The sequence below is a fragment of the Psittacula echo genome (genome assembly GCF_963264785.1).
Source record: "Psittacula echo genome assembly, chromosome: 13".
NCBI lineage: Eukaryota > Metazoa > Chordata > Aves > Psittaciformes > Psittacidae > Psittacula > Psittacula echo.
Window position 1 is genome coordinate 10,659,459 of NC_137749.1, and position 24,997 is coordinate 10,684,455.

Below are 24,997 nucleotides of genomic sequence, written 5' to 3' on the forward strand. Positions count from 1 at the left end.
GTGAAGCTGCTCTTATGTGGATACAACTGTAGTGGCAAATCACAAATAGATGACAAAACCTGATGTGTAATAGGCATTTAAAAGATTCTCCTTCTAGGTTACCAGGCATTCACTTCTTGTGTTCCTCTCTAGTTTTTTATATTCATTGTATTAATGGAAACATAATACAAGGAAGTCACTGGAAAAGCCCAGTGTTTCCCAAGCCCTGCCACGAGAACACCAAAGAAGCAGGATTCCACATCCCTTTTTGTAAGGCAAAGTTCCCCAAATCTGCTTTAGCCAGCCTAGGTGAGATACATAGGAAGGATGTTCTCGTGCTCTTCACACAGCCTACTTGTAGAGACTCACTTCTGACTGGCTTCCATCTGCAGCAGAGCTGAGAGTGCTGAGGTTCCTTTCTTCCCAATGGGAGGCCCAGACTGCTCCAGAGAGTGGGTGGGAATTGGGCCAGCAATCTGCAAGCCTTTCATGGCAGACCCTTTCTAACAAAGAAAAAAGGAAAGTGCAAATTTCATCAAGCTAGATGTAATTAGTAAGCAAGAACACACCATCTCACATCAGCAGGGCTTTACTATGTACACTTTAAAAAGGTAGTTAAACCATAGGTACACAAGAAGTGGAACAGCCTAGTGCCTTGTGTGGATGCTATTTCAGAATGGGTGTTATTCTGGAAAAGGCAGATTTGCTCTGAAATAAATTACCCCATTCAGTGTATGAACTGGAAGAGAATTTGGTAAGCACTGACCAGTTTCTCATCATCCTCTTGAAATTCCTGTTCACCAGGAATTCACCCATATGGTTCTCTTTTCATAACCCTTTTACTAAGTCCACAGCACACAGCCAGCCCAGATTGAAGTTACCAGCTTAACTACCTCACAAATCGTTTCTTATCAATTATCTCACCTCAAGGTACAATAATGTGTCCAGGATAACCACATCTACAGCACACGGCAATTAACATTTGCAAAGAGGTGGCATCAGGCCACCAAGCTTATGGTAAGAGAAGACTAGCTGAGGAAAAACCAGAGCACCAACAGGCTACGGTGTGGCTGTGCCATGTGGAAGGGCTTGGTTTCTTACCAGTGAGCAATCAGTTCTGGTTATCTTTCCAGCCACAGCAGCATAGGACACCCATTCCAGGTAAATTTTGTTAGCTCAAGAATAGCAAGGTGTTAACAAAGCCATACTATTTGAAACCTGAAACAGCACATCAGTCAGCACTGTGCTTTATGTACGGATTACCCATACATAAAGCACAGGTATAGGTTGCGCAGAGAAGAGATTCAGAGCAGCCCTGCAGAGGACTTTGGGGTGTTGGTCGATGAGAAAATGAACATGAGCCGGCTTCAGTGTGTGCTTGCAGCCCAGAAAGCCAACCGCATCCTGGGCTGCACCAAAAGGAGTGTGACCAGCAGGTCGAAGGAGGTGATCCTGCCCCTCTACTCTGCTCTCGTGAGACCTCACTTGGAGTATTGTGTGCAGTTCTGGTGTCCTCAACATAAAAAGGACATGGAACTGTTGGAACAAGTCCAGAGGAGGGCCACGAGGATGATCAGGGGCTGGAGCACCTCCCGTACAAAGACAGGCTGAGAGAGTTGGGGCTGTTCAGCCTGGAGAAGGCTGAGTGGAGACCTCATAGCAGCCTTCCAGTATCTGAAGGGGGGCTATAGGGATGCTGGGGATGGACTGTTCATTAGGGACTGTAGTGACAGGACAAGGGGTAACGGGTTCAAACTTAAACAGGGAAAGTTTAGATTGGATCTAAGGAAGAAATTCTTTACTGTAAGCATGGTGAGGCACTGGAATGGGTTGCCCAAGGAAGCTGTGAATGCTCCATCCCTGGCAGTGTTCAAGGCCAGGTTGGACAGAGCCTTGGGTGGCATGGTTTAGTGTGAGGTGTCCCTGCCCATGGCAGGGGGTTGGAACTGGATGATCTTAAGGTCCTTTCCAACCCTAACTATTCTATGATTCTATACCCATACACACACATACACCCCCAACTTGCTTGGGGCTGTCTCAGGGTGTGTCTCTGCTAATGCTTCAGCTAAAACTCAAGCTCTGCTTCTCACCCAACTACAAGCTGACTCACTCGGATCATTCGATCAGACCGATGGCGTCGACGAATGCGGTTCAAACCCTCCACAAAGCGAATGAATCCATCCAGGAGCTGCCACTCCTCCTCGTCAGAGCGGGGCTTGTCCCCGTACACATCACAGTGCACTTCTCCCTCCATAATGCGCTTGGTGGCACTGATGCAGGCAGGCAAAAGCAAAAAACGGGTCCTCCAGAATTTCAGTGACTCAATAAGGCTGAAGGAACATGAAAATAGGACAGAGGTCAGCAGAGTTTCCTATGAAGCATCATACAGTAAATAAAATACACATGTGAAAAATGGAGTGAAGCATGCAAAGTAAGTTTACTTTGCGCTTTGTTTTGTAATAACTATTTATCTATTTTAAAACTTAAACAGGGGAAGTTTAGATTGGATATAAGGAAGAAATTCTTTACTGTAAGCATGGTGAGGCACTGGAATGGGTTGCCCAGGGAAGTTGTGAATGCTCCATCTCTGGTGGTGTTCCAAGGCCAGGTTGGACAGAGCCTTGGGTGACATGGTTTAGTGTGAGGTGTCCCTGCCCATGACAGGGTGGTTGGAACTAGATGATCTTAAGGTCTTTTTCAGCCCTAACTATTCTGTGATTCTATCTATCTGCTGTAAAATTCAGTGAGTATAGTGACAATCTCATTCTGCTATGCCTGAGTGAGAACGAACAGATATAAATGGGAATGGTCAGCAATGAGTAACACTGGGAAGTATTAAAACATTGATATGCAAAAGAGAAAGCAAGGCTATCTTCAGAGTAATTTTATCAGAGATGTCTTTTCTGTAAAAGATAAGCTACAAAGGCTTTTTCTCTAAAGATAAGCAAAGAAAAAGGAATTTTAAAGATATACCTTAGAGAAGGCGGCATTTTGACTGATACCAGAAAAGAAACAAAGACAAAGACTGGTTTTGTTGAGAGAAAATATCAAAAAGGCTATTGATACTAGTGGAGATATTCCACATTGCTAATAAGAAGATGTGCTCTACACAGCTTAGGAGTAGGACTACAGTCAGGCTAAGCCTAGGAATGAAGCAAGCCTCTAACAGATTCAAACTAAACAGAAGTTTTGAGTCACAGCCAGAAATGAGTAAGAAGCCAAGAAAAGCATCTGTGTGGTACAAAATGCCATCATATTTCTTTGCATTTGTAGCAGAGGGAAAAAAAATGGTTCATGCTGAATTGGTGATCAAGACTTTGTATCAGATAATGCAACAGGCAACAGAGTAAGACTCCTGTTAGCACTATACAAGTGAAAGCAGGCCAGTTACTCTCCCTGAAGTACTGAGCATTTGTGGGTCGAACTTGTTGAAGGAATTTTAGGTCAAAAAGGAAAAGAGGCAATTAGGACACAGAACAGTCTGGATGAACAAGGAGATCTTGCCTGAAATCCTCAGAGCCAGCAGAGCAGATATACTGATCCAAGTAATTCCACTTGTACTCTTCTAGTCTCTCATGGGAAAATTCTACCCAGCAAGAGACAAACTCAGAGTCAGAGTGTGAGGGGCACAAGCTGTAAGTGTAATTTATCTGAGCAGATTCATATGGATACCTAGAGAGAAAACGCAGACGTTAATCTCAGCATCATCAATAGCAGTGCTTCTCTTTCTTCTCAAGATACAGAAGGTTCTACAGTATGTTCTTTCTAGCAAGTACCAGCAGCTAGAAAAGCATATTCATCTGAACACTGACAGGGAACTGCTCAGAAAGATACTCACTTTGGCAGATATCGAGTCACAGTAATTATTTTGTCTTTCAACGTTACTTTGTGGAAAGTACGACCCATACTCAGCCAGTATTGATCTTCTTCCTCAGGTCGATTTCTTGATACAAGACCTAATTGTTAAAAGCAAAACACACTCCCTTACAGCTTGCTACAACAGTCAGACTTTTGTCAAACTACCTATAGAAAGGGACTCTAAAATTGGGCTTCAGAACTCAAGACGAACTAAAAGCCATCTTTCAGGCCACCTTTTTAAGAATATAAATGCACAACGATCCGTTAGTTCTTACAGTTCAGATTTCCTAGTATCACAGCTGGAGAAGGGCATTCCCCATTCATACACCACCAGTACAGATCTTCTCTAGTCAGGGCAATTAGAGACCAGATGATATGAAATGCTAGGGAACTGGTGGGTGTGATGGTAAAGCTGGGCTCCACTTTCACCTTCTCTCTGCGCTTCATTTCGGGAACTAAGCACTGAAGTACTTCAGTACTTTACTGAAGGAGCCTTGCTGCTCATTCCCAACCCAGTGAGTTACAACTGTATCATCTTCATGTGTATTCCCTGCTCTACGAACACTGTATCATACCAACTTATCTAGAGAATACCCAGAAAAAAGTCAGAAGTCAAACAGCCAGTCAGATCCTCTCAAAGGAATATGATACCCTCTCAACTGACTCAGGGTTTCAGGACAATGAAGCTTTACCTGTCTATCTGGGACCTTCACAGCTATTTTAGAGTTAAGAAACTGCTTCTAGTTACATACATTTAGGAGCTTGGGTCTGTCTTCTAGGGATGTGCCTGCCCTGCAGTCACCACATGAAGTGTGTTTAAGATGTATTCACACAAACAGCATTCAAGCCATATGTCATTTGGGTTCACCATCATGAATATGAGGCGAGTTTCTTATTACAGTGCAAAAATCCTGCACCTGTCCCTTCATGGTGCAGCTGAGCTGTTTGTGCTGCTGCAGATCAGGCTCTCTCTCAGCAGAGATTTCCATATAACAACAAGAAAGAACAGATGCTTCAATGAGCATCTCTGCCCGATTCATAGAGGTTACTGAGATGGGTAGAAGGAGGGAAAGACAGAAGACTGAATTGTCAACACAAAGTCACTCACCTCGGCTGTACAGGGGACTGCTGCTGAGTGGGGGTGGCACAGTTGTGGCTGGCTTCTGTGGTTTGGATTGCACAATAATTTGATAGCCTTGCATGAGACGCTGACAAATAAACTCCTCAAACACCTGCTGGGCTGTCATCTGCACTCCTTCCTCATCTCTCCTGAACACAAAGGTTAAGGAGACTAGAATAAGGAAGCTGACCACACACCTATTCTTAGCCCTGCATTTCCTATTTGAGGATTTCTGCCTGCACTGGGCTTTGTGCAAGAGGGGCCCTCTGCCTGTGACAACCAACCTGCAGGAACAGGAGAGAAAAAGCAGGTACCTGCCTATTTTAAACAGGTGGCGGTTAGCTCTGGCAATACTTCCTGCCTTTGAAAGCAGCTTTGCAACCAGTAACAAATTAGCTTACAACTTTCAACCAATTCACCAATGATCACTGTTACAGTACTTTGCAGAGACTCTCGGTGCAGTCTGAAAGTGTTCAGCAGAGCCCAGCACTGCCAGTGTGCAGCAATGCTCCACCCTCTCCCACAGCAGGATGTCTAGAGCAGACAGATTAAAAGACACATCACTATAGCATCTCATCACAATTACTTCCGCTCCAAACTTCATCTTCCTGCTATAAAGGGATATTTGACATTTCTTTTAGGCATTTCTCCATTAATTCTGCTATTTCCTATGTACCTAAATTACTCTGACTAGTATTTGTGCTGTGTTCCCATAAAGCATATTTTCCACCAAGATTCTTTAAACTAAATATCCCTGAAAATGATGATAAGCATCTTAAAAACTGAGCGTACATGTACATTTGTTCGTTTAGTGTTTCCAAAATGCTTGGTGGAAAACAGGTTAACAAAGATGATAGCTTGAGGTTGATTATTTTGATTGAAACACAACAGAATGGGACAACATTTTGTACTCAGATTTTTAACAAAATCTACACAACACAATACTGTCAGATAGTAACATGAGAAAAGGTGCAAAGTTATCACTGAAAAGGGAAAAAAAATCTAGGCATTCTGCTGCTAACTATGTTAGCAATTCATCTTTCTCTTGTAGAAGCGCTCCTCTTCCATCAGCTGTGCTTCAGGCATTTTCAATGCAAGTTACTTTACAGAGAAGGTGCTGGCCAAACCTGTCAATGTCAGCTTCTGGGAGGAGATCATAGCAACCCTCAGTGTAATCGTTCTGCAGGCTCTGACGGTCAGGGAAGTAGTCCGTGGTTAGAGGGAGACATGCCGGAGTAGTGAGAGACTTCCAGTCCACTCCAACTGTACAACAGAAGCCTGGCACTACGGGGGGAGCAGACAGCGTCAGAACTGCCTCGTTGTATCATTGGGGGGGGGCAGACAATGGGGGCGTATATGGTCACCCATGAAAAAACAGGGTGCAGGGGAAGATGAAAGAGATGCATGAAGAGGAAAGTTAGAAAGAATGAGAGACAAAACAGAGTTGGCATAAAGTCAACAGGGACAAAGAGAGGGTAGAATGAGAAAGGGGAAGGAAAGTAGGACGGGAAGAAGGGAGGGAGAGAAAGAGACAGAGTTTGTTAAACAATGCAGTGCACATGCTAATTCAAACCCATCATGCAAATGGCATTCAAAGTTAATACACTTTATTTTGCTGATTGAAAGCTAGAGCTGACATAGCCACTGCTCTTCCAAAATTACAGCAAGCCAGGTGCAGTTACCCAATTATTAATACAATAGATCAACATTCCAAGTCTGAACAAGAAAATCAGACCAGCTTTGCATCCTAGACAACTGCAGCAGGAGCTAGGGATGAGGACAGAAAGAATGACAGCCTCTTTCTGGAATAGTACAAAAGCAGAAAAGGGAGTACTGCTACAGTTATAAAAACAGAGACAGATCCAGAGGGGTGGGAAGATCAGAAAAAGAGTAACTTGGAAAGCAGCCCTTCCCCACACCCTTTCCTACAGTTACATTGCAGTTTTGCGATAACAGATATCTAAACCTAGACATTAAAAACCAAAAGCTAACTAAATTATATCAAATTATCAGCTCACTACTGAACTACATTCTAACCTGCCTCAAATGATCTATATCAAGCACTTGGCCAGCTACTAATTCTTAACTTCTTGTCATTGAGATCTTACAGGCAAAGTTAAGTTACTATCAAAATGTTAACATTAATGGCAGGAACACTGCATAAGTTATACAGGACAGACCACTCTAAAGAAAATATTTTCTTACACAGCCACACACTTATTTCTTTATTAGATGAAGGCACATTTCTCAGCTAACAGTACCAAATGCTGCTTCAAATAGCTGGTGCCTAGCAAACTTTCCATGTCAAGAGGCAGACAAGAGGTCAGCAGCTCTTTTAGTTCAGACACTATTATGCTTTCTGCATAACAGTGTCTGCTAGGGAAAGAATTTCAGATGTAACACAGAAACCAGCTTCACATATTCTTAAGAGATACAGTACTGCACTCAAAGTGAGACACACAGTACAGGGTGATCCTGCACATTACTGCAGGGCAAAACAAACTACTGTCAAAAGCCAAGTAAGCTCCTCAGCTTCTTGCCTACCCTCTCCTGATGTCTCTATACATGTACATGCCCTTCCCCTCCCTATCATCCCACCTACACAAACTCTTTTCCAAACCTTTCTCCTGCTTACTTGGATCCGGAGAGTTAGAGACAGCATCTTCCAAGGAATCCTTGTTCTGAGTTTTGATGTTCACCCCTAAAAGACAGATGTATTTTAAGTAACTGCGCACTTCACTTTCACTTCAAATAAAAGTAAACAAAAAGCATGCCAATATTTTAAGAATATATCTCCTTGGAAAGAACTCAGGGTTCTGCACAGCAGAAAACCACACAAAGCCAACTAATGAGGGGGAAAAAAGGCATCTTGGATGAAATGAGCATCTCATTAGAAGTGTTCAGTAGCTAAAAACCAAGCATAACCAAGCTCCTTAGAATGGTGAAATGCATCTTGAAAAGTAGATGCCACCAAAAAAGCAAGTAACAACAGAGTCATCTACAATCATGTAACTTGCTGATCTCAAGGTCTCAGCAGCTAAATAGTTTTAAATACATTCAGTACCCAAAACCAGAGTTTTATTTATTGATTTTCTCATTTTATGAACAAGGAATAAGTGAAGAGAAAGAATTGCATAAAACACAGGCAGCAAGAAAGGAAATTATAGCAGATTTTCACCTGGAGGGAGAAGAGAACCCACATATGCAATTCTAATTACCTGAAAAGTCTAATTTATGAAAATCACAATACAGACTGACACCAATTCCAACACTTTTAGGCATAAACTACCAGTACACATTTCACTCTCTGCCAGGGGGCAGGGGATCTTCTTGATTCAGCAAATACAGAATACTTTTTTATCCCTTGCCAGGCTACAAATTGGAAAAGTATTAATGAAGCCCTCAGCATCCCTAAATAGGTCAAATATATTAACTACAGACTGTTTAAAACTACCATGCTCTGCAAAGGCAAAACATGAGAGGAAACAAGCAGCTAAAGTGACAAGTAAAACTACTGGCTTAAAAGGCATTTATCAAAACACAAATTTCAGGAGCCTCCAAACATTTAAGAGGAGCCATTTTTATAAAACTAGCTGATGTAGATTTATCCAGAAAACTGATATAAACGTCACAGCTGTTCCTCTAAGTAGCATTTACTATCAGAAAGGATGGTTATCTGCTTCCATGATGATGTCAAAAGACTAAAGGAGCAGGCTCGAACTGGCGTTCATCTTTCACCAGCTCCGCTGATGCCATCTGCCACCTAGCTAGGGAACTGCAACAAGGTTTATTTGCTCTGAACTATCATCTACCATCTGCTGGACAATCCAGGCCACACACTGAATGCCAATGGAAACTGGTAGGGTAATATTTTTCACTGTGAAGCCCATGTTGCAGCAAAACCTGCTGTGGGCAGCAGAGGAGAAACAGACTCACTGAGAAATCATATTTTTGGATTATTACTTTTGTTTTTAAAGAACAGTTTCATTTCATAAGTGACTCAAACCATAAGGGAGAAACATAAATCACTGAGTCACAGTGTAGCAGCTACAGATGGCTGAGGGCGTTTAGTCAGGGAAGGTTCTCCTAACTGCTTTCTCAAGGACAGACACAGATTAACTTCCACCACATACACGATTTACAGCCAATCTACAGACACAAAAGGCTTGCATTCAAAGCAAGCATGTTTATTGCCAGGATATGCCCTGCATCTACATCGTGCAAATGGCATCCAGCAGCTGAAATGCAGTTCAGCAAGAACAAACAAAGTCTATGTTGAAGGCAGAAAAAAAAAGCAGCAAGTACTAAAGCAAGAAAATGAAATGAATTCAGATGAAATTCACAGAAGAAAACAACAGAACAAAATCCCTTTCAATGCAACTATGTGAACACAAGATTAGAGAGACACGAAAACTAAGTCTGCTAACTGCTCCATGGCTCTTCAAGGTATGAGCATAGAGGAAAATAACTGCTTTAATCCAAATGTAATTCAGAAGGGTGATTTAAGAAAAAAAATTAATCAATCTTTAAATTCGTTTTGACAAAAGAATGTAAGTCTCAACTACTACAGCCCAAAAGATCAAATTTCTCTTTCCATGTACCCATGTAAAAAGCACTTCCATAAAGTCAGAAGGTAGGGTGCAACACACCAGACAACACAGCAGGATGCTCAGTGTGGCATGTTGTTCCACTAACAGGATTCCCAAGAAACGTTGAGAAGTTCCACTAATTCAGGTGTCTGGGTAAGGCAAGACAGACAGTGCTAATCCTCAACTGAAAGTACAGACACGTCTTCTCTTTAAAATGTGATGAAATATTTTGGTCTGTGTGAACAACATTTAGTATAAGCAGCACCATGTTCAAAGTTCTCAAAATGTGGAGAAAGTGCATTTGTAGATAATGACAAGAAATGTCTAAAAACACTGAATCCCAGAGCTTACCCCACAAAATAAACCTGCTTCTTTAGAGCTTCACTCAAAACCTACATATGACCAAATGTTATTCTTTCCATCAGCTTGCATATGTAAAGTATAAATATTAAAAAAAGTTTCTTAATCCAAAGGGTTTCACCTTAAGGCAAACCCAGCCAGAAAAAACAAGTTTTGAACATATTCAGTTATTTAGTGCATATTTAGTTATTTTTTGTGTCTGGACATCAGTGCTTTCCTATTATGGAAGTAAACAACTGCCTGAGAGCTCATCATATGTGAACAATGAGCATCTTCCCACAGTAAAAGCTGTTAGACACGCCTAGAGAAGTAGAGACACATAAAGAAAAAAAGACCAAAGAAAAAAACAAGAACAAACCACCCCCAAAACCTGCCACACACCAAGTCATCCAAGCAGGACCATTAACAGATCACTCAAAGTCGAAAACTGTTCTTCCATTATAGGTTCTTTCCACTCTGTAACGCCTGGTCCACCCACCTTCCCTGACTTGTGGCTCTATTACTTTCTCACTGCCAGCAAGCGATTGCCCTCTCCCAACCCCATGCCCTGTCAGTGCTCTGTTACCTGCACCATTGCCACCAGCCAGACCATTTGAGTATTCGTCTGTCCCACTGAAGCTCAGGAAAGAGGCACTGTCACCTGGGTGCCGAGAACTGCTGTGTCTGTGGAAAAGCAAAACAGCCTCTTACACAGACATTCCTCACTCATGCCGTTCCTTGCTTTTAACAAGAGCTGATATAACAGATAACAAATAATCAGCCTGCCAGCTCAGCTGAGCCCATGGTGAAACCATGCTCTTCATGATGCCCACAGAGATGGCAACAGCCACAAAAACAGCACAGAGAAGGCTGTAACAATATTCCCCATCTGTCTATACTGCTTGTTCTTTGCCTCTAGCAATAACAAATGCAGAAACAGCTATTCATATACCTCACAGGAGAGAAATAAAACTTAGATGTGATTTCATGGTCTATAAAACCAACATTCTAGAGTGAGGAAATTGCTTCAGATGAGTACATCATCCACAGAGATGACAGAGATCCAGAAAAATAATCATCAAAAATATGACACAAGAGTTTGGCATAAATGACAAGATACTTCAGCACATCAGAATGTATTTATGAAGTAACAAACAAGAAGTCTTACCTTTTAAAGTAGAACTAGGGAAGAAAGTTGGTGAGCATGATGTCATATTAAAATTACACAACACAAAGATTAGTGTATTCTACAGGACAACAATTTTTCTCTTAAAAAAAAGCCATGAAAGAATAATTAGGCAGTGCATTTTCCTGAAGGACTGCTTGAAAACTGCAAGAAAACCCCCTGACATTAAAAAGGCAGAGGATAACCAGCAGTGTCCTCACTCATCCTGGACATCCAGGAACAATACTGAACATGAATTTCTGTAAACACTCAAGATGAAAGAAACACATAGCAGGAAAGATGCCAAATTTAATGATGAAAGAAACCAACTTCTTGGTAATTCTTAGGTTGTTTGAGCTGCCAAAATGGCTTTGGGAAGCAACATTTAAAAATGAGTGAAAAACACAGCCAAAGTATTTTCAATAAATAAAAAAAGGTAACACAACACAGTATCTGGAGATTGGAAAACAATTGTGCAGTTTGAAAACTGGCCTGGGTGAAGTGAACAATCTAACTGCTCTCACCCCAAAAACAGGCTCCTCACAACTATGTCACATGCAGTTACACTGGGATCTTTTTCACTTCTCAGAGCCAAGAATCAATAAGCTCCCAACACTGACCAAAGGTCATTTTTCTTTAAGAAAACCAGTTTTCAAACCAGGTGCTTTCATTTGCAATCCTGCCCTGATGCTTGCAGTGGCTGTTATTTCTCACCAGCATGGGGAGGACAGGACTGAATGGATAGCACTGAAATTGCTCAGCAGTTACTGTGAGGCAAAGCTATGCCCTGTGTTAAAACATGTTCTATTCTGGGATGAAGGTCACAGCTATCAGGATAATAAGAATCAAAGACATAAGCTTTTATAAGGCAATTTTGAACAATTCCATGAATGATGCACCACATTGCTTGTGCTTGGCAAACTCTGTGATAAACTACCCCCTTCCCCAAATTAAGGGAGGTAAACCATCTCCAGCCGTGCCAAAAGAGCTTTGTATCTTAAAATAAAAGTATATGCTGCATATGTGTCAGTGACACAGCATATTATTAACCTTGAAGATCGCAACCTTTAACTGCCATACTGTAACATATGTCAAATATTAAGGAAAAGAGATGTTCATGTGAAGTCTACACAGATTCAACCTAAGGACCGCACCTGCCAGTTGCCTCATGGTAAGCCAGCTCCAGCAGCTCAGCAGAGGAATGTGTCAAATCCTGCTGCCCGTTGCCCTGCATTTCTGCCATATTCTGACGGGTTTGATGATGGATCTGGATAGCTTCTCCTGATGGACCTACATAGTTACAGTTTGATCGTTAATCACCACTTCTGCATTGACTCCCCAGTTGCTCATACACTCCTTCTGTCAACAGCACAGGCGATGCTAACTAATGGAAATTAAGGAGGCATGTTTATAAAATCTTCAGACTTGAACCTCTGGCATCTTCTCTGAAACCAGAAAAGCAGAATATTCTTTTAACTGTTTTGTGTGGCCTACTTACAAGGTGCTCAACAAATACCAGAACAATGCAGCATCTGCAAAGTCAACCCAATTTACAGTTATGATTCACTTCAGCAGCCTCCCTCCACTATAAGATTGTTTCACAGTACCTGATGCTGCAAGTTTGTCAATAGGTGGCAATTTATCAAGCCTATACACTGAGCTCAGCCTCTGTTACGGTGCAAGTACTTTAAGACGCTAGAGCTCAGATTGGTTCTCTTGTGTTAATTCCGGGACAAGGGAAAAGTATCAACAATCTAATATGCCACATAAGAGGCTTACCCACGGGAAAAGTGTGCATCCAGCGCCTCCTGTTAGATGTAAGCTTCATGGGCATGCGGGATGGGGCAAATGGGTTTATCAGCGCTCGCTGGGGTGTGTAGCCCCCAGGCCGGATGTGCAGCATGGATTCTGCACTGCCAACGTGGAACCTCCCAGGGGCACTGGAGTCACGCTGCTGAGACTCCAGCATGTTCTCAAGGACATCTAGAAAACACAACTTAAAGTCAGTGCAAGATCATGCAGAAGCCAAGCAAAAGAGAATGAATTGCTTAGAAATATAAAGATTCCCCAGGGTAAGTGGGAATAAGGAAAGCTGACGAGCAGGCATGGAGAGAAGCCGAAAGCAATTTCAATCCAGTCTGCGGGATACAATGTGAACAAGAATCCAGACAAGAAAGAATATCATTTCATCTGCAATTACAGAACTGCTGTAAGCTGTGTCACTTTATACCAAATGAAGCCAGAACCCACTTGCTAAGTATGAAGAATTACTCAGAGCTTTGAGAATTCCTGACAAATCAAAAGGCTGACACACCAGTAACTTCAAGATGAGTACCAAAGACACAGCAGAAGCTACAACTGAGTAATACTGAACTTTCTGTAACATTCAGATTTGACCACTGAAATAAAGGATTACTTCCAGAAGACATAGGACACAATCTCAGCAAGTTAGCAGTTAGACATTGCTATTCAAGGAAGAACAGGAGTGAAGTTATCTAGAAATAGGAGAGAGAAATACAGCAGATGAGGAAGAAGTAATCACTGTTCAAAAATAGAAATCCCAAAGAGAAGGAAGGGTCTCTTTACCACCCTATGCTGCCAACTACAACACGTAAAAAGCCTCAGCTAGTCTGACTGTTCCCTCCCCATCAATCCTATTCCACCACATATCTCCATGCAGATGCACACCTTTAGATGGATCACAAGACTATCCTTTATAGTCAAAAAGTTAACAGAAATGGAAAAAAAAAAAAGGGAAAAGAAAAGGAAAAACAATGTATATTAACTGACAGCAGGGGAACACATGAAAGGTAAATGTAACATGAAGCACACTTTGTTGCAGCAGCTCCACATCATCAAATCCAGTTCTTGCAACAGGCTAAATACTGTATCAGGTGTTAGACAGCATGACATGAAACAAACACATAAAGAACCTTCCAGGACAGAGTTTTACAGAAGATCAAGGAATCGCAGGAGAAATACACTTCACCTATAAATGAGCTGGGTTTGTGGAAGATACCCCATACTGGTTGAGAACAAAATGAAACTGGAAGGCAAGAAAGGAGAGCATCAGCACTGCTAACACACCAGGTTCAGCAGTATAGTGTCAAAAGGAAGGATCCAGAAAGTGACTCTTAATGACAACAAATCCCCATAGAAAGAAGTTGCAATCAGGGTCCCCCAGGGCTCACTACTAAGGCCACTTCTCATCTGACAGATTATAGGTGACCTGGATAATCAAAAGTTACTTGTGTGTGTCCACATTTGCAGGTAGGCACAGGAGAATAGTCAAATATAAAAGAAGGCAATAGACAAGGGAAAAGAATAAATCATGTCAGGACACTTCTATTTAGGACAAGCCAGTAAAAAAGAGCAATGGAATTGGACAAGGATAACAAAGGGAGAATGCACATGCAGCTGGAACTGCAGAAAAGGTTTACCATGAATGCTAATATAAGCACCATCTCCCCCTGTGCTGGCCTGGCTGTAGCCACCACAAACTTCCCTCTTCTCTCTCACCACCTAAGGTACCTTCCCATCTGCCTTAGGCTGACCTCTGGTGCTGGTATAGCCCAAAGAGCTGCTGACTTCACACTGGTGCAGATGAGGCCGTGGGATCATCAGGATGTTGGAGATCTTGCCCAGTGAGCTGTCATCAGAAGCCTGGCTCCTCACCTCCTCAGGGGGCAGTGTGCGGCTCTGCAGAGAGGGGCTGCATGATACGTCATAGGAACTAGAACTCTTCCTGGTTCGACTTTCTCTCTCCCTCACAGACCTACTGAAGATACAGACATGTCCAGTGGTACAAAAGATAGATTAATTCCTCAGTTATCAAGGGGCTTGAACAGGCCCAAGTCATGTAAGATACAGGTGAACTCTATAAGAGGACTAAAAGGAAGAAGTAAAGCACCAGAAAGCCACAACATGGCAACTCTAGTATTAGTAGACTCACTAGCCTCTTACCTGAAAGTGGTACAGCGCTGGGCTCTGGATGGGCCTGGCAGTCTGAACACCTGGGCATCATAGCCATCATAATCTACCTGGATAGGCAGGGCATTTTCAGCATCTTTTGGAGCCCCTAATGCTGAAATAAAAATCATATAGCACTGGAATGTTCAAGATCTGCAAGTTAGAAGTACTGAACTCTTGCCACTAAGAAAAGTATCTACTTCGAAAAATCATACATAAAAGTCTCAAGAGCAGAAAGGTGGTGCAGCCCAACTATCAAAGTGGGTGTCTCTGAATCAGGGTTCCTGAGGCCCAAGGATCTTCTCCCATATATCCAAGAAATTAAACTAATAAACCAATCAATTCTTGTATGAACAGATGCCAAGTTCCTCACAAGGGAATTGCATTTTGCAGCATCTTCGAAAGAATGGACAGATTCACTTATACAGCTTACCCCTTTCTAAAACAAGGTGGTATTAGGTGAAAGCAGGCTTCTCCCACTGTAATTCTGTGGTCATAGCACTGTCAACACCCCAAGGCAGTGAATGTCCTCCTGTCCTATGGCCACAACAGTACCACTAGCATGACAGCCTGGTATCATCTATTCCTCAGCAGCCAGGACAGAAAACTACCCTCAATATTAGTTATTTGCCAAGAAGGCAACAGACATACACACATTAACCCCCTGGACAACGACTATGTGGTTTTCACAGTTTCTCCAACAGTTGTCCTGTCCCACATCTCATCAGGAGTGTTTCTGCTGAAGTGTCATTGCTTCACTGTAGGTGTTAGTGGGATAGATCACTACAGAACAGAATTACTCACAGGCATCTCTGTTACTTTTTGCTTTCTCGGTCAGTGGCTGGAGGGTCCAAAGGAAGAGGGAAGTGATCAAACCAAAAAGGACAAGAGAAAAGGAGACAGTCAGCAAGTTAAACAAAGTTTATCTTGTTGACTCAATGAAGCAGCCAGACCACTTCAGAAGTATTAAATACTGATACTCAGTCACAAAACTGTGTAAAAACCATCTCTGTCAACAGCTTCCTTTCCTCTCCATGGAGTTCTTTGTTACAGAATGAAATTCTAATTTTTATGGTGACTAAACCATTTCTCACCTAGTTTCATCCCACAAAGACCTACAAACTTGTTCCTCATTCACAATCCCTACAACAATCATTACAGCTTTGCTTTCACTGTCTTTTAACACAGAAACCTAGTTACAGTTGTTGGAGTATTTGCTAGAAAGATGCTGATGCTTGGCTGAGAAAAGGTATCTGACAAGCTGGGAAGAAGAAAAGAAAATGAGAAGGATACTTACTTTCCTTCCTGCCAGCTTGATCCGTGGAGTGAAGCTGTTACAGAGGAGCTGGCTTTTGGATGTGTAGAAACTGAAAGGAAAACCAGAATAGCTCAGTTGTCTTCTAAGAACTGAACTTGGTTAGCTGCAATTACAAACAGACCGTGAATTTGAGCTGTTTGATGGCCAAAAGGGACACCTTTCTTTGCATAAGACAACATATGGAAAACACAATGGATACTTAACTTATGAGAAGTTACTCTGTCTTTAAAGGCCAGACTTTGATTCCCATAAATGTTTATTCCAGACTTCTTAATATGCTTACATTTGTATTCCTCAGTTCACTTCCTCTTTCTGCAGAAGGTATCCACTTTCATTGTCTATACAGCACTGTGCAGTTTACACGACACTCTAACTTACATGACAGTAATAATTTATGAGCTGCTTGAAAACAACACACCTCCTCCCATTTTAAATAATGTACTCTTTAAAATCTGTTTCTTTTTATCTGAATCTTTTTAATTCTGCCTTATTATAAGCCTTCAAACACATTTTCATCCATGGCAAAGATCAGATGCCTTCCTGTCACTTGAAAATAGTGGCTACAAAAGGAAGCTATCAATGGTAATTGGTCAGGACAGTCAATTAATGCATGCAGATAAAATGAGGTATTAAAAGAGAGAGAAAAAGAATAATTCTAAAGCAGAACAAGGACTGAGGAGGCAGTTTTCATCCTGAGCCCTGATCTCTACATGTTGGGAAAGAAGAGAGTATTATGGCACAAAACATTTAACAGAGAGCAGAAAAGAAACCTACCATGCCTTGGAGTGAAGCAGTGTAACACTGAGCCTCAGTGTTACCTGCAACTGTTCCAACATTTATCCATGTCATCCACATTTTCTCTACCTGTAACTGTTAATTTGGGATGTATCTTTTCACTAATAGCTAATCTAGTTATTAGTTGAAGTGACTGTATTTTTTGCATAGCTTCCTGACTTCCCTCAACATAGGTAAGAGCTATAACTAAATTAACTGGAAAGATCACGACGTTTTCCTCTGCAAATAGTCTATTATCTTTGATGTGTTGCATTAATGTCCAGAATTCTGCAAGAACATTCCTAGTTTCTCAAGGCTATTGCAATACCTGTCTTTGCTTCAGGAAGAGAACAGAGCAAATAAACAATGAAAGAAGAAAGGGATTTAACTGGTTATGAAATGGGAAGCAAAGCAGAAGTGATTAGCAAAGGCTGAGAGTTCACCTACCTATGGTTTATCCAGTGTGGAATATTGTAGTCATCACCCAATCTGGAGTCCCCAGGTCCACAGCGATTATGAAGCTGTAACAGTAATTCAGAAGCATAGCAATTTGCTCTTTGTCTAGGCAGTCACAAAATGAGCAACATTTCTAGTAGGAGCAGAGAGAAGGGAAAAGAAGGATTACCTTAAAGAGTGGTACAGCATGCAATGGTTGTTCTCCCATACATACCAAGTCCACACCTATCCCTGTAAACAAAGAACAGTAGAGTTCAGCTATCTACCAAGCAGGACTAATACGCTAAGCCAAAACAGACCATCAATTTGAGCTGAAGGACCAATTTGTATTTCTATCAGATTTTAAGGTGTAATTATACTGAAAATGGTAGTTAACAGTCCCATGGTATGGTTACAAACCAACAGTGCCAGTGGGGATATAAGAAATGTTTCTTTAAAACTAATGCAAGTCATGCAAGATTATCCTTTAAGGGAAAGGTCTGCATGGACAGATGAAGTTCTCCATCACAAACAGAACAAATTAAATGCCTGTAAGTTCTCTGAAAATCTGCCTATTTCAATATGAAGTATGGACACATGTCTTCCAGCTGTCACCCATCTTTCCTGAGTACACAAGTTACAGTAGATATTTTTTCATAGCAAGAAAAAGCTATAGAGTTTTTCCAACTATTTCTGCTTGCCTTCATAGAGACTGCAGAGTATTGGTGTCATTTACCATTGTCTATCATCCGCTGCTTGGTTAGAATCATAAGCAGTCGATCAACTTCAAACACTCCCACCCCAGGTGTGATGACCACAGACATCTGGCCCGTCCGATCAAAGTTGCGGTTTATGTAATGCTTGTCAAACACTAGAAGAAAGAATTGGGGAATACTTTAAAAGAACAGAAGATGCTGGAAGTTTGTTTTCAGAGCAAAAGAGGTGACTACAACAGCACATGCAAGCATGAGAGGGCTTGTATATAGTCTTGTCCAATAGTCAACAATCAACATTAAACTACAGCAGAGAGAGGAGTTAGGGCTAAAGAGAACATGGGAACCAGATACATAAAAAGAAGTATTTTTCTCATATGTTTAGTGTTTCTTTTATAACATCTCACAAACCCCAAAGCCAACAAACAAACTCAAAAAATCCTCAACAAGATTAAGTCCATTACTAATAATTTTAAATAACATCCTGTGCTCTCTCCCATAGGAATAACAAAACAGCCACTAAGACAGAACAACATCTGGTGTATAGGAGAACACTTCCAGCCTATCAAATTCCATTTCCCTGCTAAAAGACATGGATCAGCTTCACATAAATCACCTTTGATCTACCCTGATTCTGAAACACTTCCATAATTGAAAATTTCAACTTCTGTTCCAAGAGGTTCTCATACAGATTCACAGATGGAAGGAAAAGTTTCATCTTAATAACGCCCCGAAGCGTGAAATACCCAATACTCAGTTATTTGAGGGCCACTGGCTTTCCAGAGACACATAAGACAATTTCTTCTGAGGCTGAGAACTACAACAACCACCTTAGATTCCCCTCCTCTTTACAGTGTTAAGGACCAGGCAACAGAAGACCACAGATATTTATTGGCAGCTGCTTCTTTCTCTGTATATTTTATCCATGTTTGTAACTTACCATTGAATGAAAGATTTATGGCCTCCAGGTAATTCCCTTGTGCTGAGGTAGAATTGTAACCTGGAGGAAAGCCCTCTGGACAAGTGTGCAGAAGGGAAAAAGAAAAAAGTTATCATCCCTGTGTAGACCAGCCAAAAAAAAAACCCAAACCACTATTTATATGTATACACATATTTTTTTATTTTTTTTAAATTAATTTTTTTAAATAGTCTCCTTCCCCCCCAGAAAATCCCACCCAAACAAACAAAATAAAACTGCATTAGCAGTAAATCCTATCACTCCAACAAAATTAGAACTGATATATCTCACAGAAAGACCCAAGCAAAATAACCTAGCCAGAAGAGCACTGAGTAGCACAATACCAGACTCCAACTGAAACTAGACCTTTAGAAATTAAAAAGAGAAAGAAAAGGGTAAAGCACGGGAAAGGAGGATTCTTGTACCTGCTTGCTCAAGTCGCACCAACACAGGATACTGGATGAAAAGCTTCTTAATGGTCACAAGCAATGAGGTCCATTCTTCTCGTCTCTCATTCTGAACGACAACTCTAGGAAGAGCACAACTTAATGAGGCTTATAAAAGGAAGCTATGAAGAGGCAGAAGGGATGAACAAACTACAGAAAAAGGAATGCACAAAAAGGTGAATGTTTCTTCCTTCTGCTAGGCAGCACAGGACAACTGCATACTTGTAGCAATCACCAACGTGTAGATGCACACATGAAGCTGGGCACACTCCCAGCTAGAAAAATCTCTCACTTCTAAATAGGTTATCAACATTACACGACAAATAGCATCACTGTTTTGCAAACCAGTAAGATCATTAAGAAGTCCAAGTTCAGAATCAAATGACAGCTTCCACAGCTTCCTTTGTTGTGACCATCAGCCAAAAAGCTCCAGTAAGTACCTAACTGGAAACACTTGTTTCAGCAACAAAATAATTTATTCTCCAACTACTCAAGAATGTAAAGACCTGAAAAAAAGTCAAGTCTTATGCAAAACCTACTCCCAACACTACAAAACTTCTAGAGGTTACTGGCAACTCCAGTTCAGCACAGGCAACACAATATTCACATGCTCATGGAAGACTGACATAGCAAACATGGGTGAGCACTCACAGATGGAATGGCGGCTACTCATCAATTTGCTGCCATATTTTTCACTGTCTTAATTCCTGGCAAACTCCTACACTTGGTAACATGATATTCTCCACATGGGTTGCACACACACCATGGGACAGGAGGTGAAGAACTGGGAGAAAGACCTACTTGTAAAAATCTTCATAAAATCTTCCCTCGTGATCCTGCCGAATAGACGCACGATGCGTTTCGGGAAACTCATCTGGAATGGAAGTAAAAGCACATTATTACCTATGCTCTTGTGTAGAAATGACTTCTCTTTCCTAGTAAAGAGCTATTATTTTCATTAAAATAATAATAAAACAAAAGGCAAACCAAAAACCAAACCTTTGAGAAATATCAGCTCTCCCCCACAATATTAAAACTGCCTTTGAACCAGTATGACAGCTTGAGTATGATGAGGAAAATTTGGCATATATTGTTCTATGTAAGGTTTCTGCTGCAGTATTTTCGTAAGAATGGCTGTGTATCCACTCTGCCTGATTGGGATTACTTTGGACATGGGCATAAAGAAAGAAGGAAAAGAAGTCCCTGGCAGCCTGTGACCAACTTTCAAGAGAGAAAGAAATAGCTTTAAAAATAGAAACACAAAAATACAGAATTTACACACCTATAGATTTTGCTTCATAAAATGTTCTAGAAAATAGAACCACCGTCACTTCATGGCTGCAATTCTTCTCCTGCTCGGGAAGAACACATGAAAACAGAAGATCTTTAGGGTCACACTCAGTAGAAAACTCTGTGCATATACTTACAGAAACACATCTTTTCCCCTCACACCTAGAACCAAAGGTAACTAGAAAAAGGTAGACTGCTGCATTAATGAATCTGCATGAATGCTCCATATTTCTCTATGAAATAACATAATGGTCTGTCCTGTAGATTCTGTGCTTCTAGGCTGTACCACATTTAACAGCAGCACTCCCTACTAGCCTCTAAAGAAACTCCTCTCTATAACTGTCAAGGTACATAACTTTTGTTTAAAAAATAAATACACCTGACTCAATTTGTTTATATATATGACAACTTGATATTCTTATTTCTTAGTGTTTAGAGAGATGCCCCTAACAAATTAAAACCTTGTATTTTATATGCCCTTTATTTTGAGTACTGATATGGGTCTCTCAAGTCAGTGGAAGTCTGCTGCAGGACTGCTAACAGCAGCTCTAAGCCAGATAATGCACTGAGTGAGGAGACAGCTCTGGGTTGTTCAGCCATAACAGGCAGTGAGGCTTTGTTTGGGTTTTGAAGCAATTCACTTTCAAGAACCTTGCACATCATTAACAACCCACTTACTACAACCTGGAACCTCTTCACATGAAAAGATAGCAGCATTAAACACATTACACACTGTACCAGGGAGATAGTCATAACAGAGTCCTGGAACATCTAAAATTGTGTAAACCAGACTTGTACGTTACTGCACACAAACATATCACACATTCAGTGACTTTAGTTCAGTCCTCCACACACACTGTATGATACAAGCACAGCAGATACGAGAGATCAGCAGTGGGGTCACTTAGGACAGGTTATGACTTAATGCAGACTTGCAGTACCCACTCTTCTGATGCCCAGGAGCCACCTCTTCAAGTCCTGTAAACCTTAGCACTGCCTGACACAACCTTCCTCAAACTGGCACATCAACGGGCTTATTAAGATGGCATTGACTTGTTCTTTCAGACAGGATTAACTCTTATCAGCTATTTACCTTCCATTTTGTGAAGAGGTCAGCAAGGAAACCATTCACAGCCTTCTCAAAGTAGAGGTCCCCTGCAAAGTAAACATCTCCAAAGCATCAAATAACTGCAGCTACTCCAACTACAGGGAATATTTAACCTTGAGATTATGGGAAAATTATTTTTATTAGAATTAGAGCAGCTGTATGCATCATGAATGCTAATATTACTAAAGCAAAGATGGTAAAAACATTAAAAATACAGTATGACAATGTTTGAGAGGATGTAAACATAACTCTGACTGTGAAAAGGATCTGACCTTTAAATTCCTCTTTCCAACACAATTCACAGCATGCTGGGAAAGCATCTGTACTATCTTTCAGGCATAGCATGCACAACTGACCCCCTGCTCAGTTTTGAATAGCTGCCCAGTTACATATGCCTAAACACATGGTCAGAGGAAGTGGCAAGAGGTTTCCTAAAGAATTAAAGGTGGAAAAAACAAAATAGGGCAATGACACAGAGAAATTACTCATTTTCAATCCCAAAGTTTTAATACTTCTCACTGACTCCACCTAGGCTAAGGAGAGGATTTTGCTTCTTCACTAAGCCAAATTCAAGGGAAATCTACATCAAGGTCCTCCTCATACAGGATTTCCAGACATTTTTAGTTTCAGGTTTCACACAGGCTTGTGCCTGCCCTCACCACCAAACATGGTCATATCCACAGAAAACCTTTCTGATAGCCCCCTGCATTTCCTCACTGAGATAATGGCACCCACCCAGTAGGGACAGGAAAATTATGGAATACCCAGGAGACAGAAGAGTGTAGCACTGTATGTAAGGATCTAAAAGGCACTTCAGAGCACAGCCTAGGCCAAAGGCAGGGTATTTCAGTTTTCTAGCAGTGGCAGAAATAAACAGTAGCAGCAGTTTTCTCGTAGGGGCTGAGAGGATAGCTGCTGCCATCCACATCCACAATAGGCAGGTCAGTTACCTACATACCATAAATATCAAAATCCCACATTTCACAGCTCATCTGGATAAAAATATAAACCATGGCAGAAGTGGAGCGGAAGACCACCTGCAAAGGAACAAAGGACCTTATGTAAAACAAGGTAAGTTCACTAAAAGGTCCGCAGGCTGAAGGCAATTAGAGCAACTTCTACAACTGCGCCCACTGCACTATGTGGAACTTCCCCCCTAACAAGTTGACTTTTCAACAGCCCAAGTAATTCCTAGTGCTGCCAGTACAGAAGAGTTGAAGTTTACTGATCATTCATCCTCCTGAATTTATCACCATTCTTCCCCTTACAACATGGCTAATTCAAGTGATCCATACAAATCTGCAAGCAAGACAGAATTACAAGAAACCTGGCAAGGAAAGGAAGGGAAGAATTTCATTTGCTGCTGAAATCTTACCCGGGTATCCTCACTGATGTATCCACAAGTGACTTTCTCACTCTTCACCCACAGTTCACCTGCCTGCGCCCTGGAAGAAAAAGAGTGCAGAATCTTTGTTAACCAGAGTGAACATGAAGATTACAGAATCAGTATTTGAGCAAGTAAGGGATGTACCAAAATCTACATTCAATGATGACTTGAAGATAAAGTAGAAATCTATTGGGTTAAAATCTGATCTTTAATCCAAAAGATGTCCCAACAGCTGTTTCCCTCTGCATCTGCACCTTATCTTGTCCCTTCGTCACCTCAACAGCAACTAAAGTAATCCTCATCTAAACTATTAGTACATCTTGGGAAGGGGGAGAAATACTGTAAGTGGTAAAATGATGATTATTTGTCATTGATCAGAGGCAACAAGTGTTGCTGGCTGTCCTACTATGAGTTTCTTCCACCCCAAATCAGACAGAAGCTTTCTGCCACCTCGCAGTGCTGACAGAAAACTGTAGAAGAGTAAATGAACAATAAATCATGAAGGATTTTTCAGAGAAGATTCTCCAGTTGGGTACTCAGGGCTAATTAATGTAATATCACAAGTAACAGCAAGCCCCAAGGGGAGGCACTGACCTGATACCCGCAAATTCAACCTTCTGGGTGACATATGCACATGTGCTGACCTAAGAAAGAACAGTTACAGGTGTTAAAAGAACAGAAGGCTCAGAGTGAGCAGTTCAATTTACAAACAAAATATCCACAAACACCTGATTTCTGCATAAAATCAGGAAAGCCACTGAGCGTATTTACAACTAATAATTCAGCTCACTGAGAGTATTTACAACTAATACTTCAGGCTACAGAACTTCTGCAACAGAAAATAGTTTTTAACCCATATAAACCATTATTGGGTTCATCTGTCTAATTCACTGTGCTTAGAAGAGCCAAAGACTGTTTCAGAGATGCGGATACAAAGGAGCTGCTTTTTAAGTGGTACTAACAGAAAGAGGATACTTCAGCATGCTTCTACTTGGAAAAACATTTGGATTCAATTCCTTCCAAATCTAGTAAATCATTAAAATGCAGAACATAAGCTAAAAACTCTCACAGCATTTTCAGTGCCTAAAGCAGGAATTCACATTGTGGCAATGGAGTAGGAAATGATGGGATTAAATTTTTCTGCAACACATTTACATCCATTTCTCCAACTCCAAGGTACCACTTGGAGCTTAAGCTCCTCAGGAGCTGCTGGTCTTGTCCTCAGTTTTCTGTACTTTGTATAATGCTTATTTTCCATTACAGCAAGCAAACAAAAAGGTACATTATCTCCTCCACCCTACATATTATCACAACAGAGGTCTTACCAAACTTTTCTTCAGTCGCCACATATCCCCACGCCCAATATACTGATCTTTAAAGGTCAGTTCCACCAAGTCCAAAGTCACCTCCTGGGAAATGGAAGAAAAACAGTGCTGTCTGGTTGTTTCTAACTATTGTCCTGCAGTCTATTCTGGTAAGAACCAAATGTTACAAGGAGAGCTGTTCTAAAGCAAGTCAATACTCCTGACAGATGCAAGATAAAAGTGAA

General features: G+C 41.2%; 1 protein-coding gene across 9 annotated transcripts in view; it reads right to left on the bottom strand.

The window, feature by feature from the left end:
* The window catches only part of DEPDC5 (DEP domain containing 5, GATOR1 subcomplex subunit), a 47,303-nt gene that overhangs the window by 18,073 nt on the left and 4,233 nt on the right, over positions 1 to 24,997 (bottom strand). For 6 of the 9 annotated variants that reach the window (XM_080628489.1, XM_080628488.1, XM_080628487.1 and 3 more), the window contains exons 6-31: positions 24,774 to 24,857; positions 24,043 to 24,092; positions 23,437 to 23,506; positions 23,020 to 23,098; positions 22,047 to 22,108; positions 20,946 to 21,015; positions 20,465 to 20,537; positions 19,643 to 19,746; positions 19,200 to 19,274; positions 18,283 to 18,417; positions 17,737 to 17,798; positions 17,559 to 17,632; positions 16,317 to 16,386; positions 15,824 to 15,860; positions 15,014 to 15,134; positions 14,605 to 14,828; positions 12,830 to 13,033; positions 12,205 to 12,340; positions 10,472 to 10,569; positions 7,593 to 7,658; positions 6,085 to 6,268; positions 4,946 to 5,106; positions 3,818 to 3,935; positions 3,484 to 3,651; positions 2,090 to 2,309; positions 349 to 482 (exon numbers count right to left, since the gene is read on the bottom strand). In XM_080628489.1, the coding sequence (XP_080484615.1) occupies positions 349 to 482; positions 2,090 to 2,309; positions 3,484 to 3,651; positions 3,818 to 3,935; positions 4,946 to 5,106; positions 6,085 to 6,268; positions 7,593 to 7,658; positions 10,472 to 10,569; positions 12,205 to 12,340; positions 12,830 to 13,033; positions 14,605 to 14,828; positions 15,014 to 15,134; positions 15,824 to 15,860; positions 16,317 to 16,386; positions 17,559 to 17,632; positions 17,737 to 17,798; positions 18,283 to 18,417; positions 19,200 to 19,274; positions 19,643 to 19,746; positions 20,465 to 20,537; positions 20,946 to 21,015; positions 22,047 to 22,108; positions 23,020 to 23,098; positions 23,437 to 23,506; positions 24,043 to 24,092; positions 24,774 to 24,857 (2,879 nt within the window). Of the gene's footprint in view, positions 1 to 348; positions 483 to 2,089; positions 2,310 to 3,483; positions 3,652 to 3,817; positions 3,936 to 4,945; positions 5,107 to 6,084; positions 6,269 to 7,592; positions 7,659 to 10,471; positions 10,570 to 12,204; positions 12,341 to 12,829; positions 13,034 to 14,604; positions 14,829 to 15,013; positions 15,135 to 15,823; positions 15,861 to 16,316; positions 16,387 to 17,558; positions 17,633 to 17,736; positions 17,799 to 18,282; positions 18,418 to 19,199; positions 19,275 to 19,642; positions 19,747 to 20,464; positions 20,538 to 20,945; positions 21,016 to 22,046; positions 22,109 to 23,019; positions 23,099 to 23,436; positions 23,507 to 24,042; positions 24,093 to 24,773; positions 24,858 to 24,997 lie in introns of those variants that run through there. The other 3 variants (XM_080628485.1, XM_080628486.1, XR_013957926.1) reach the window with 3 other exon arrangements.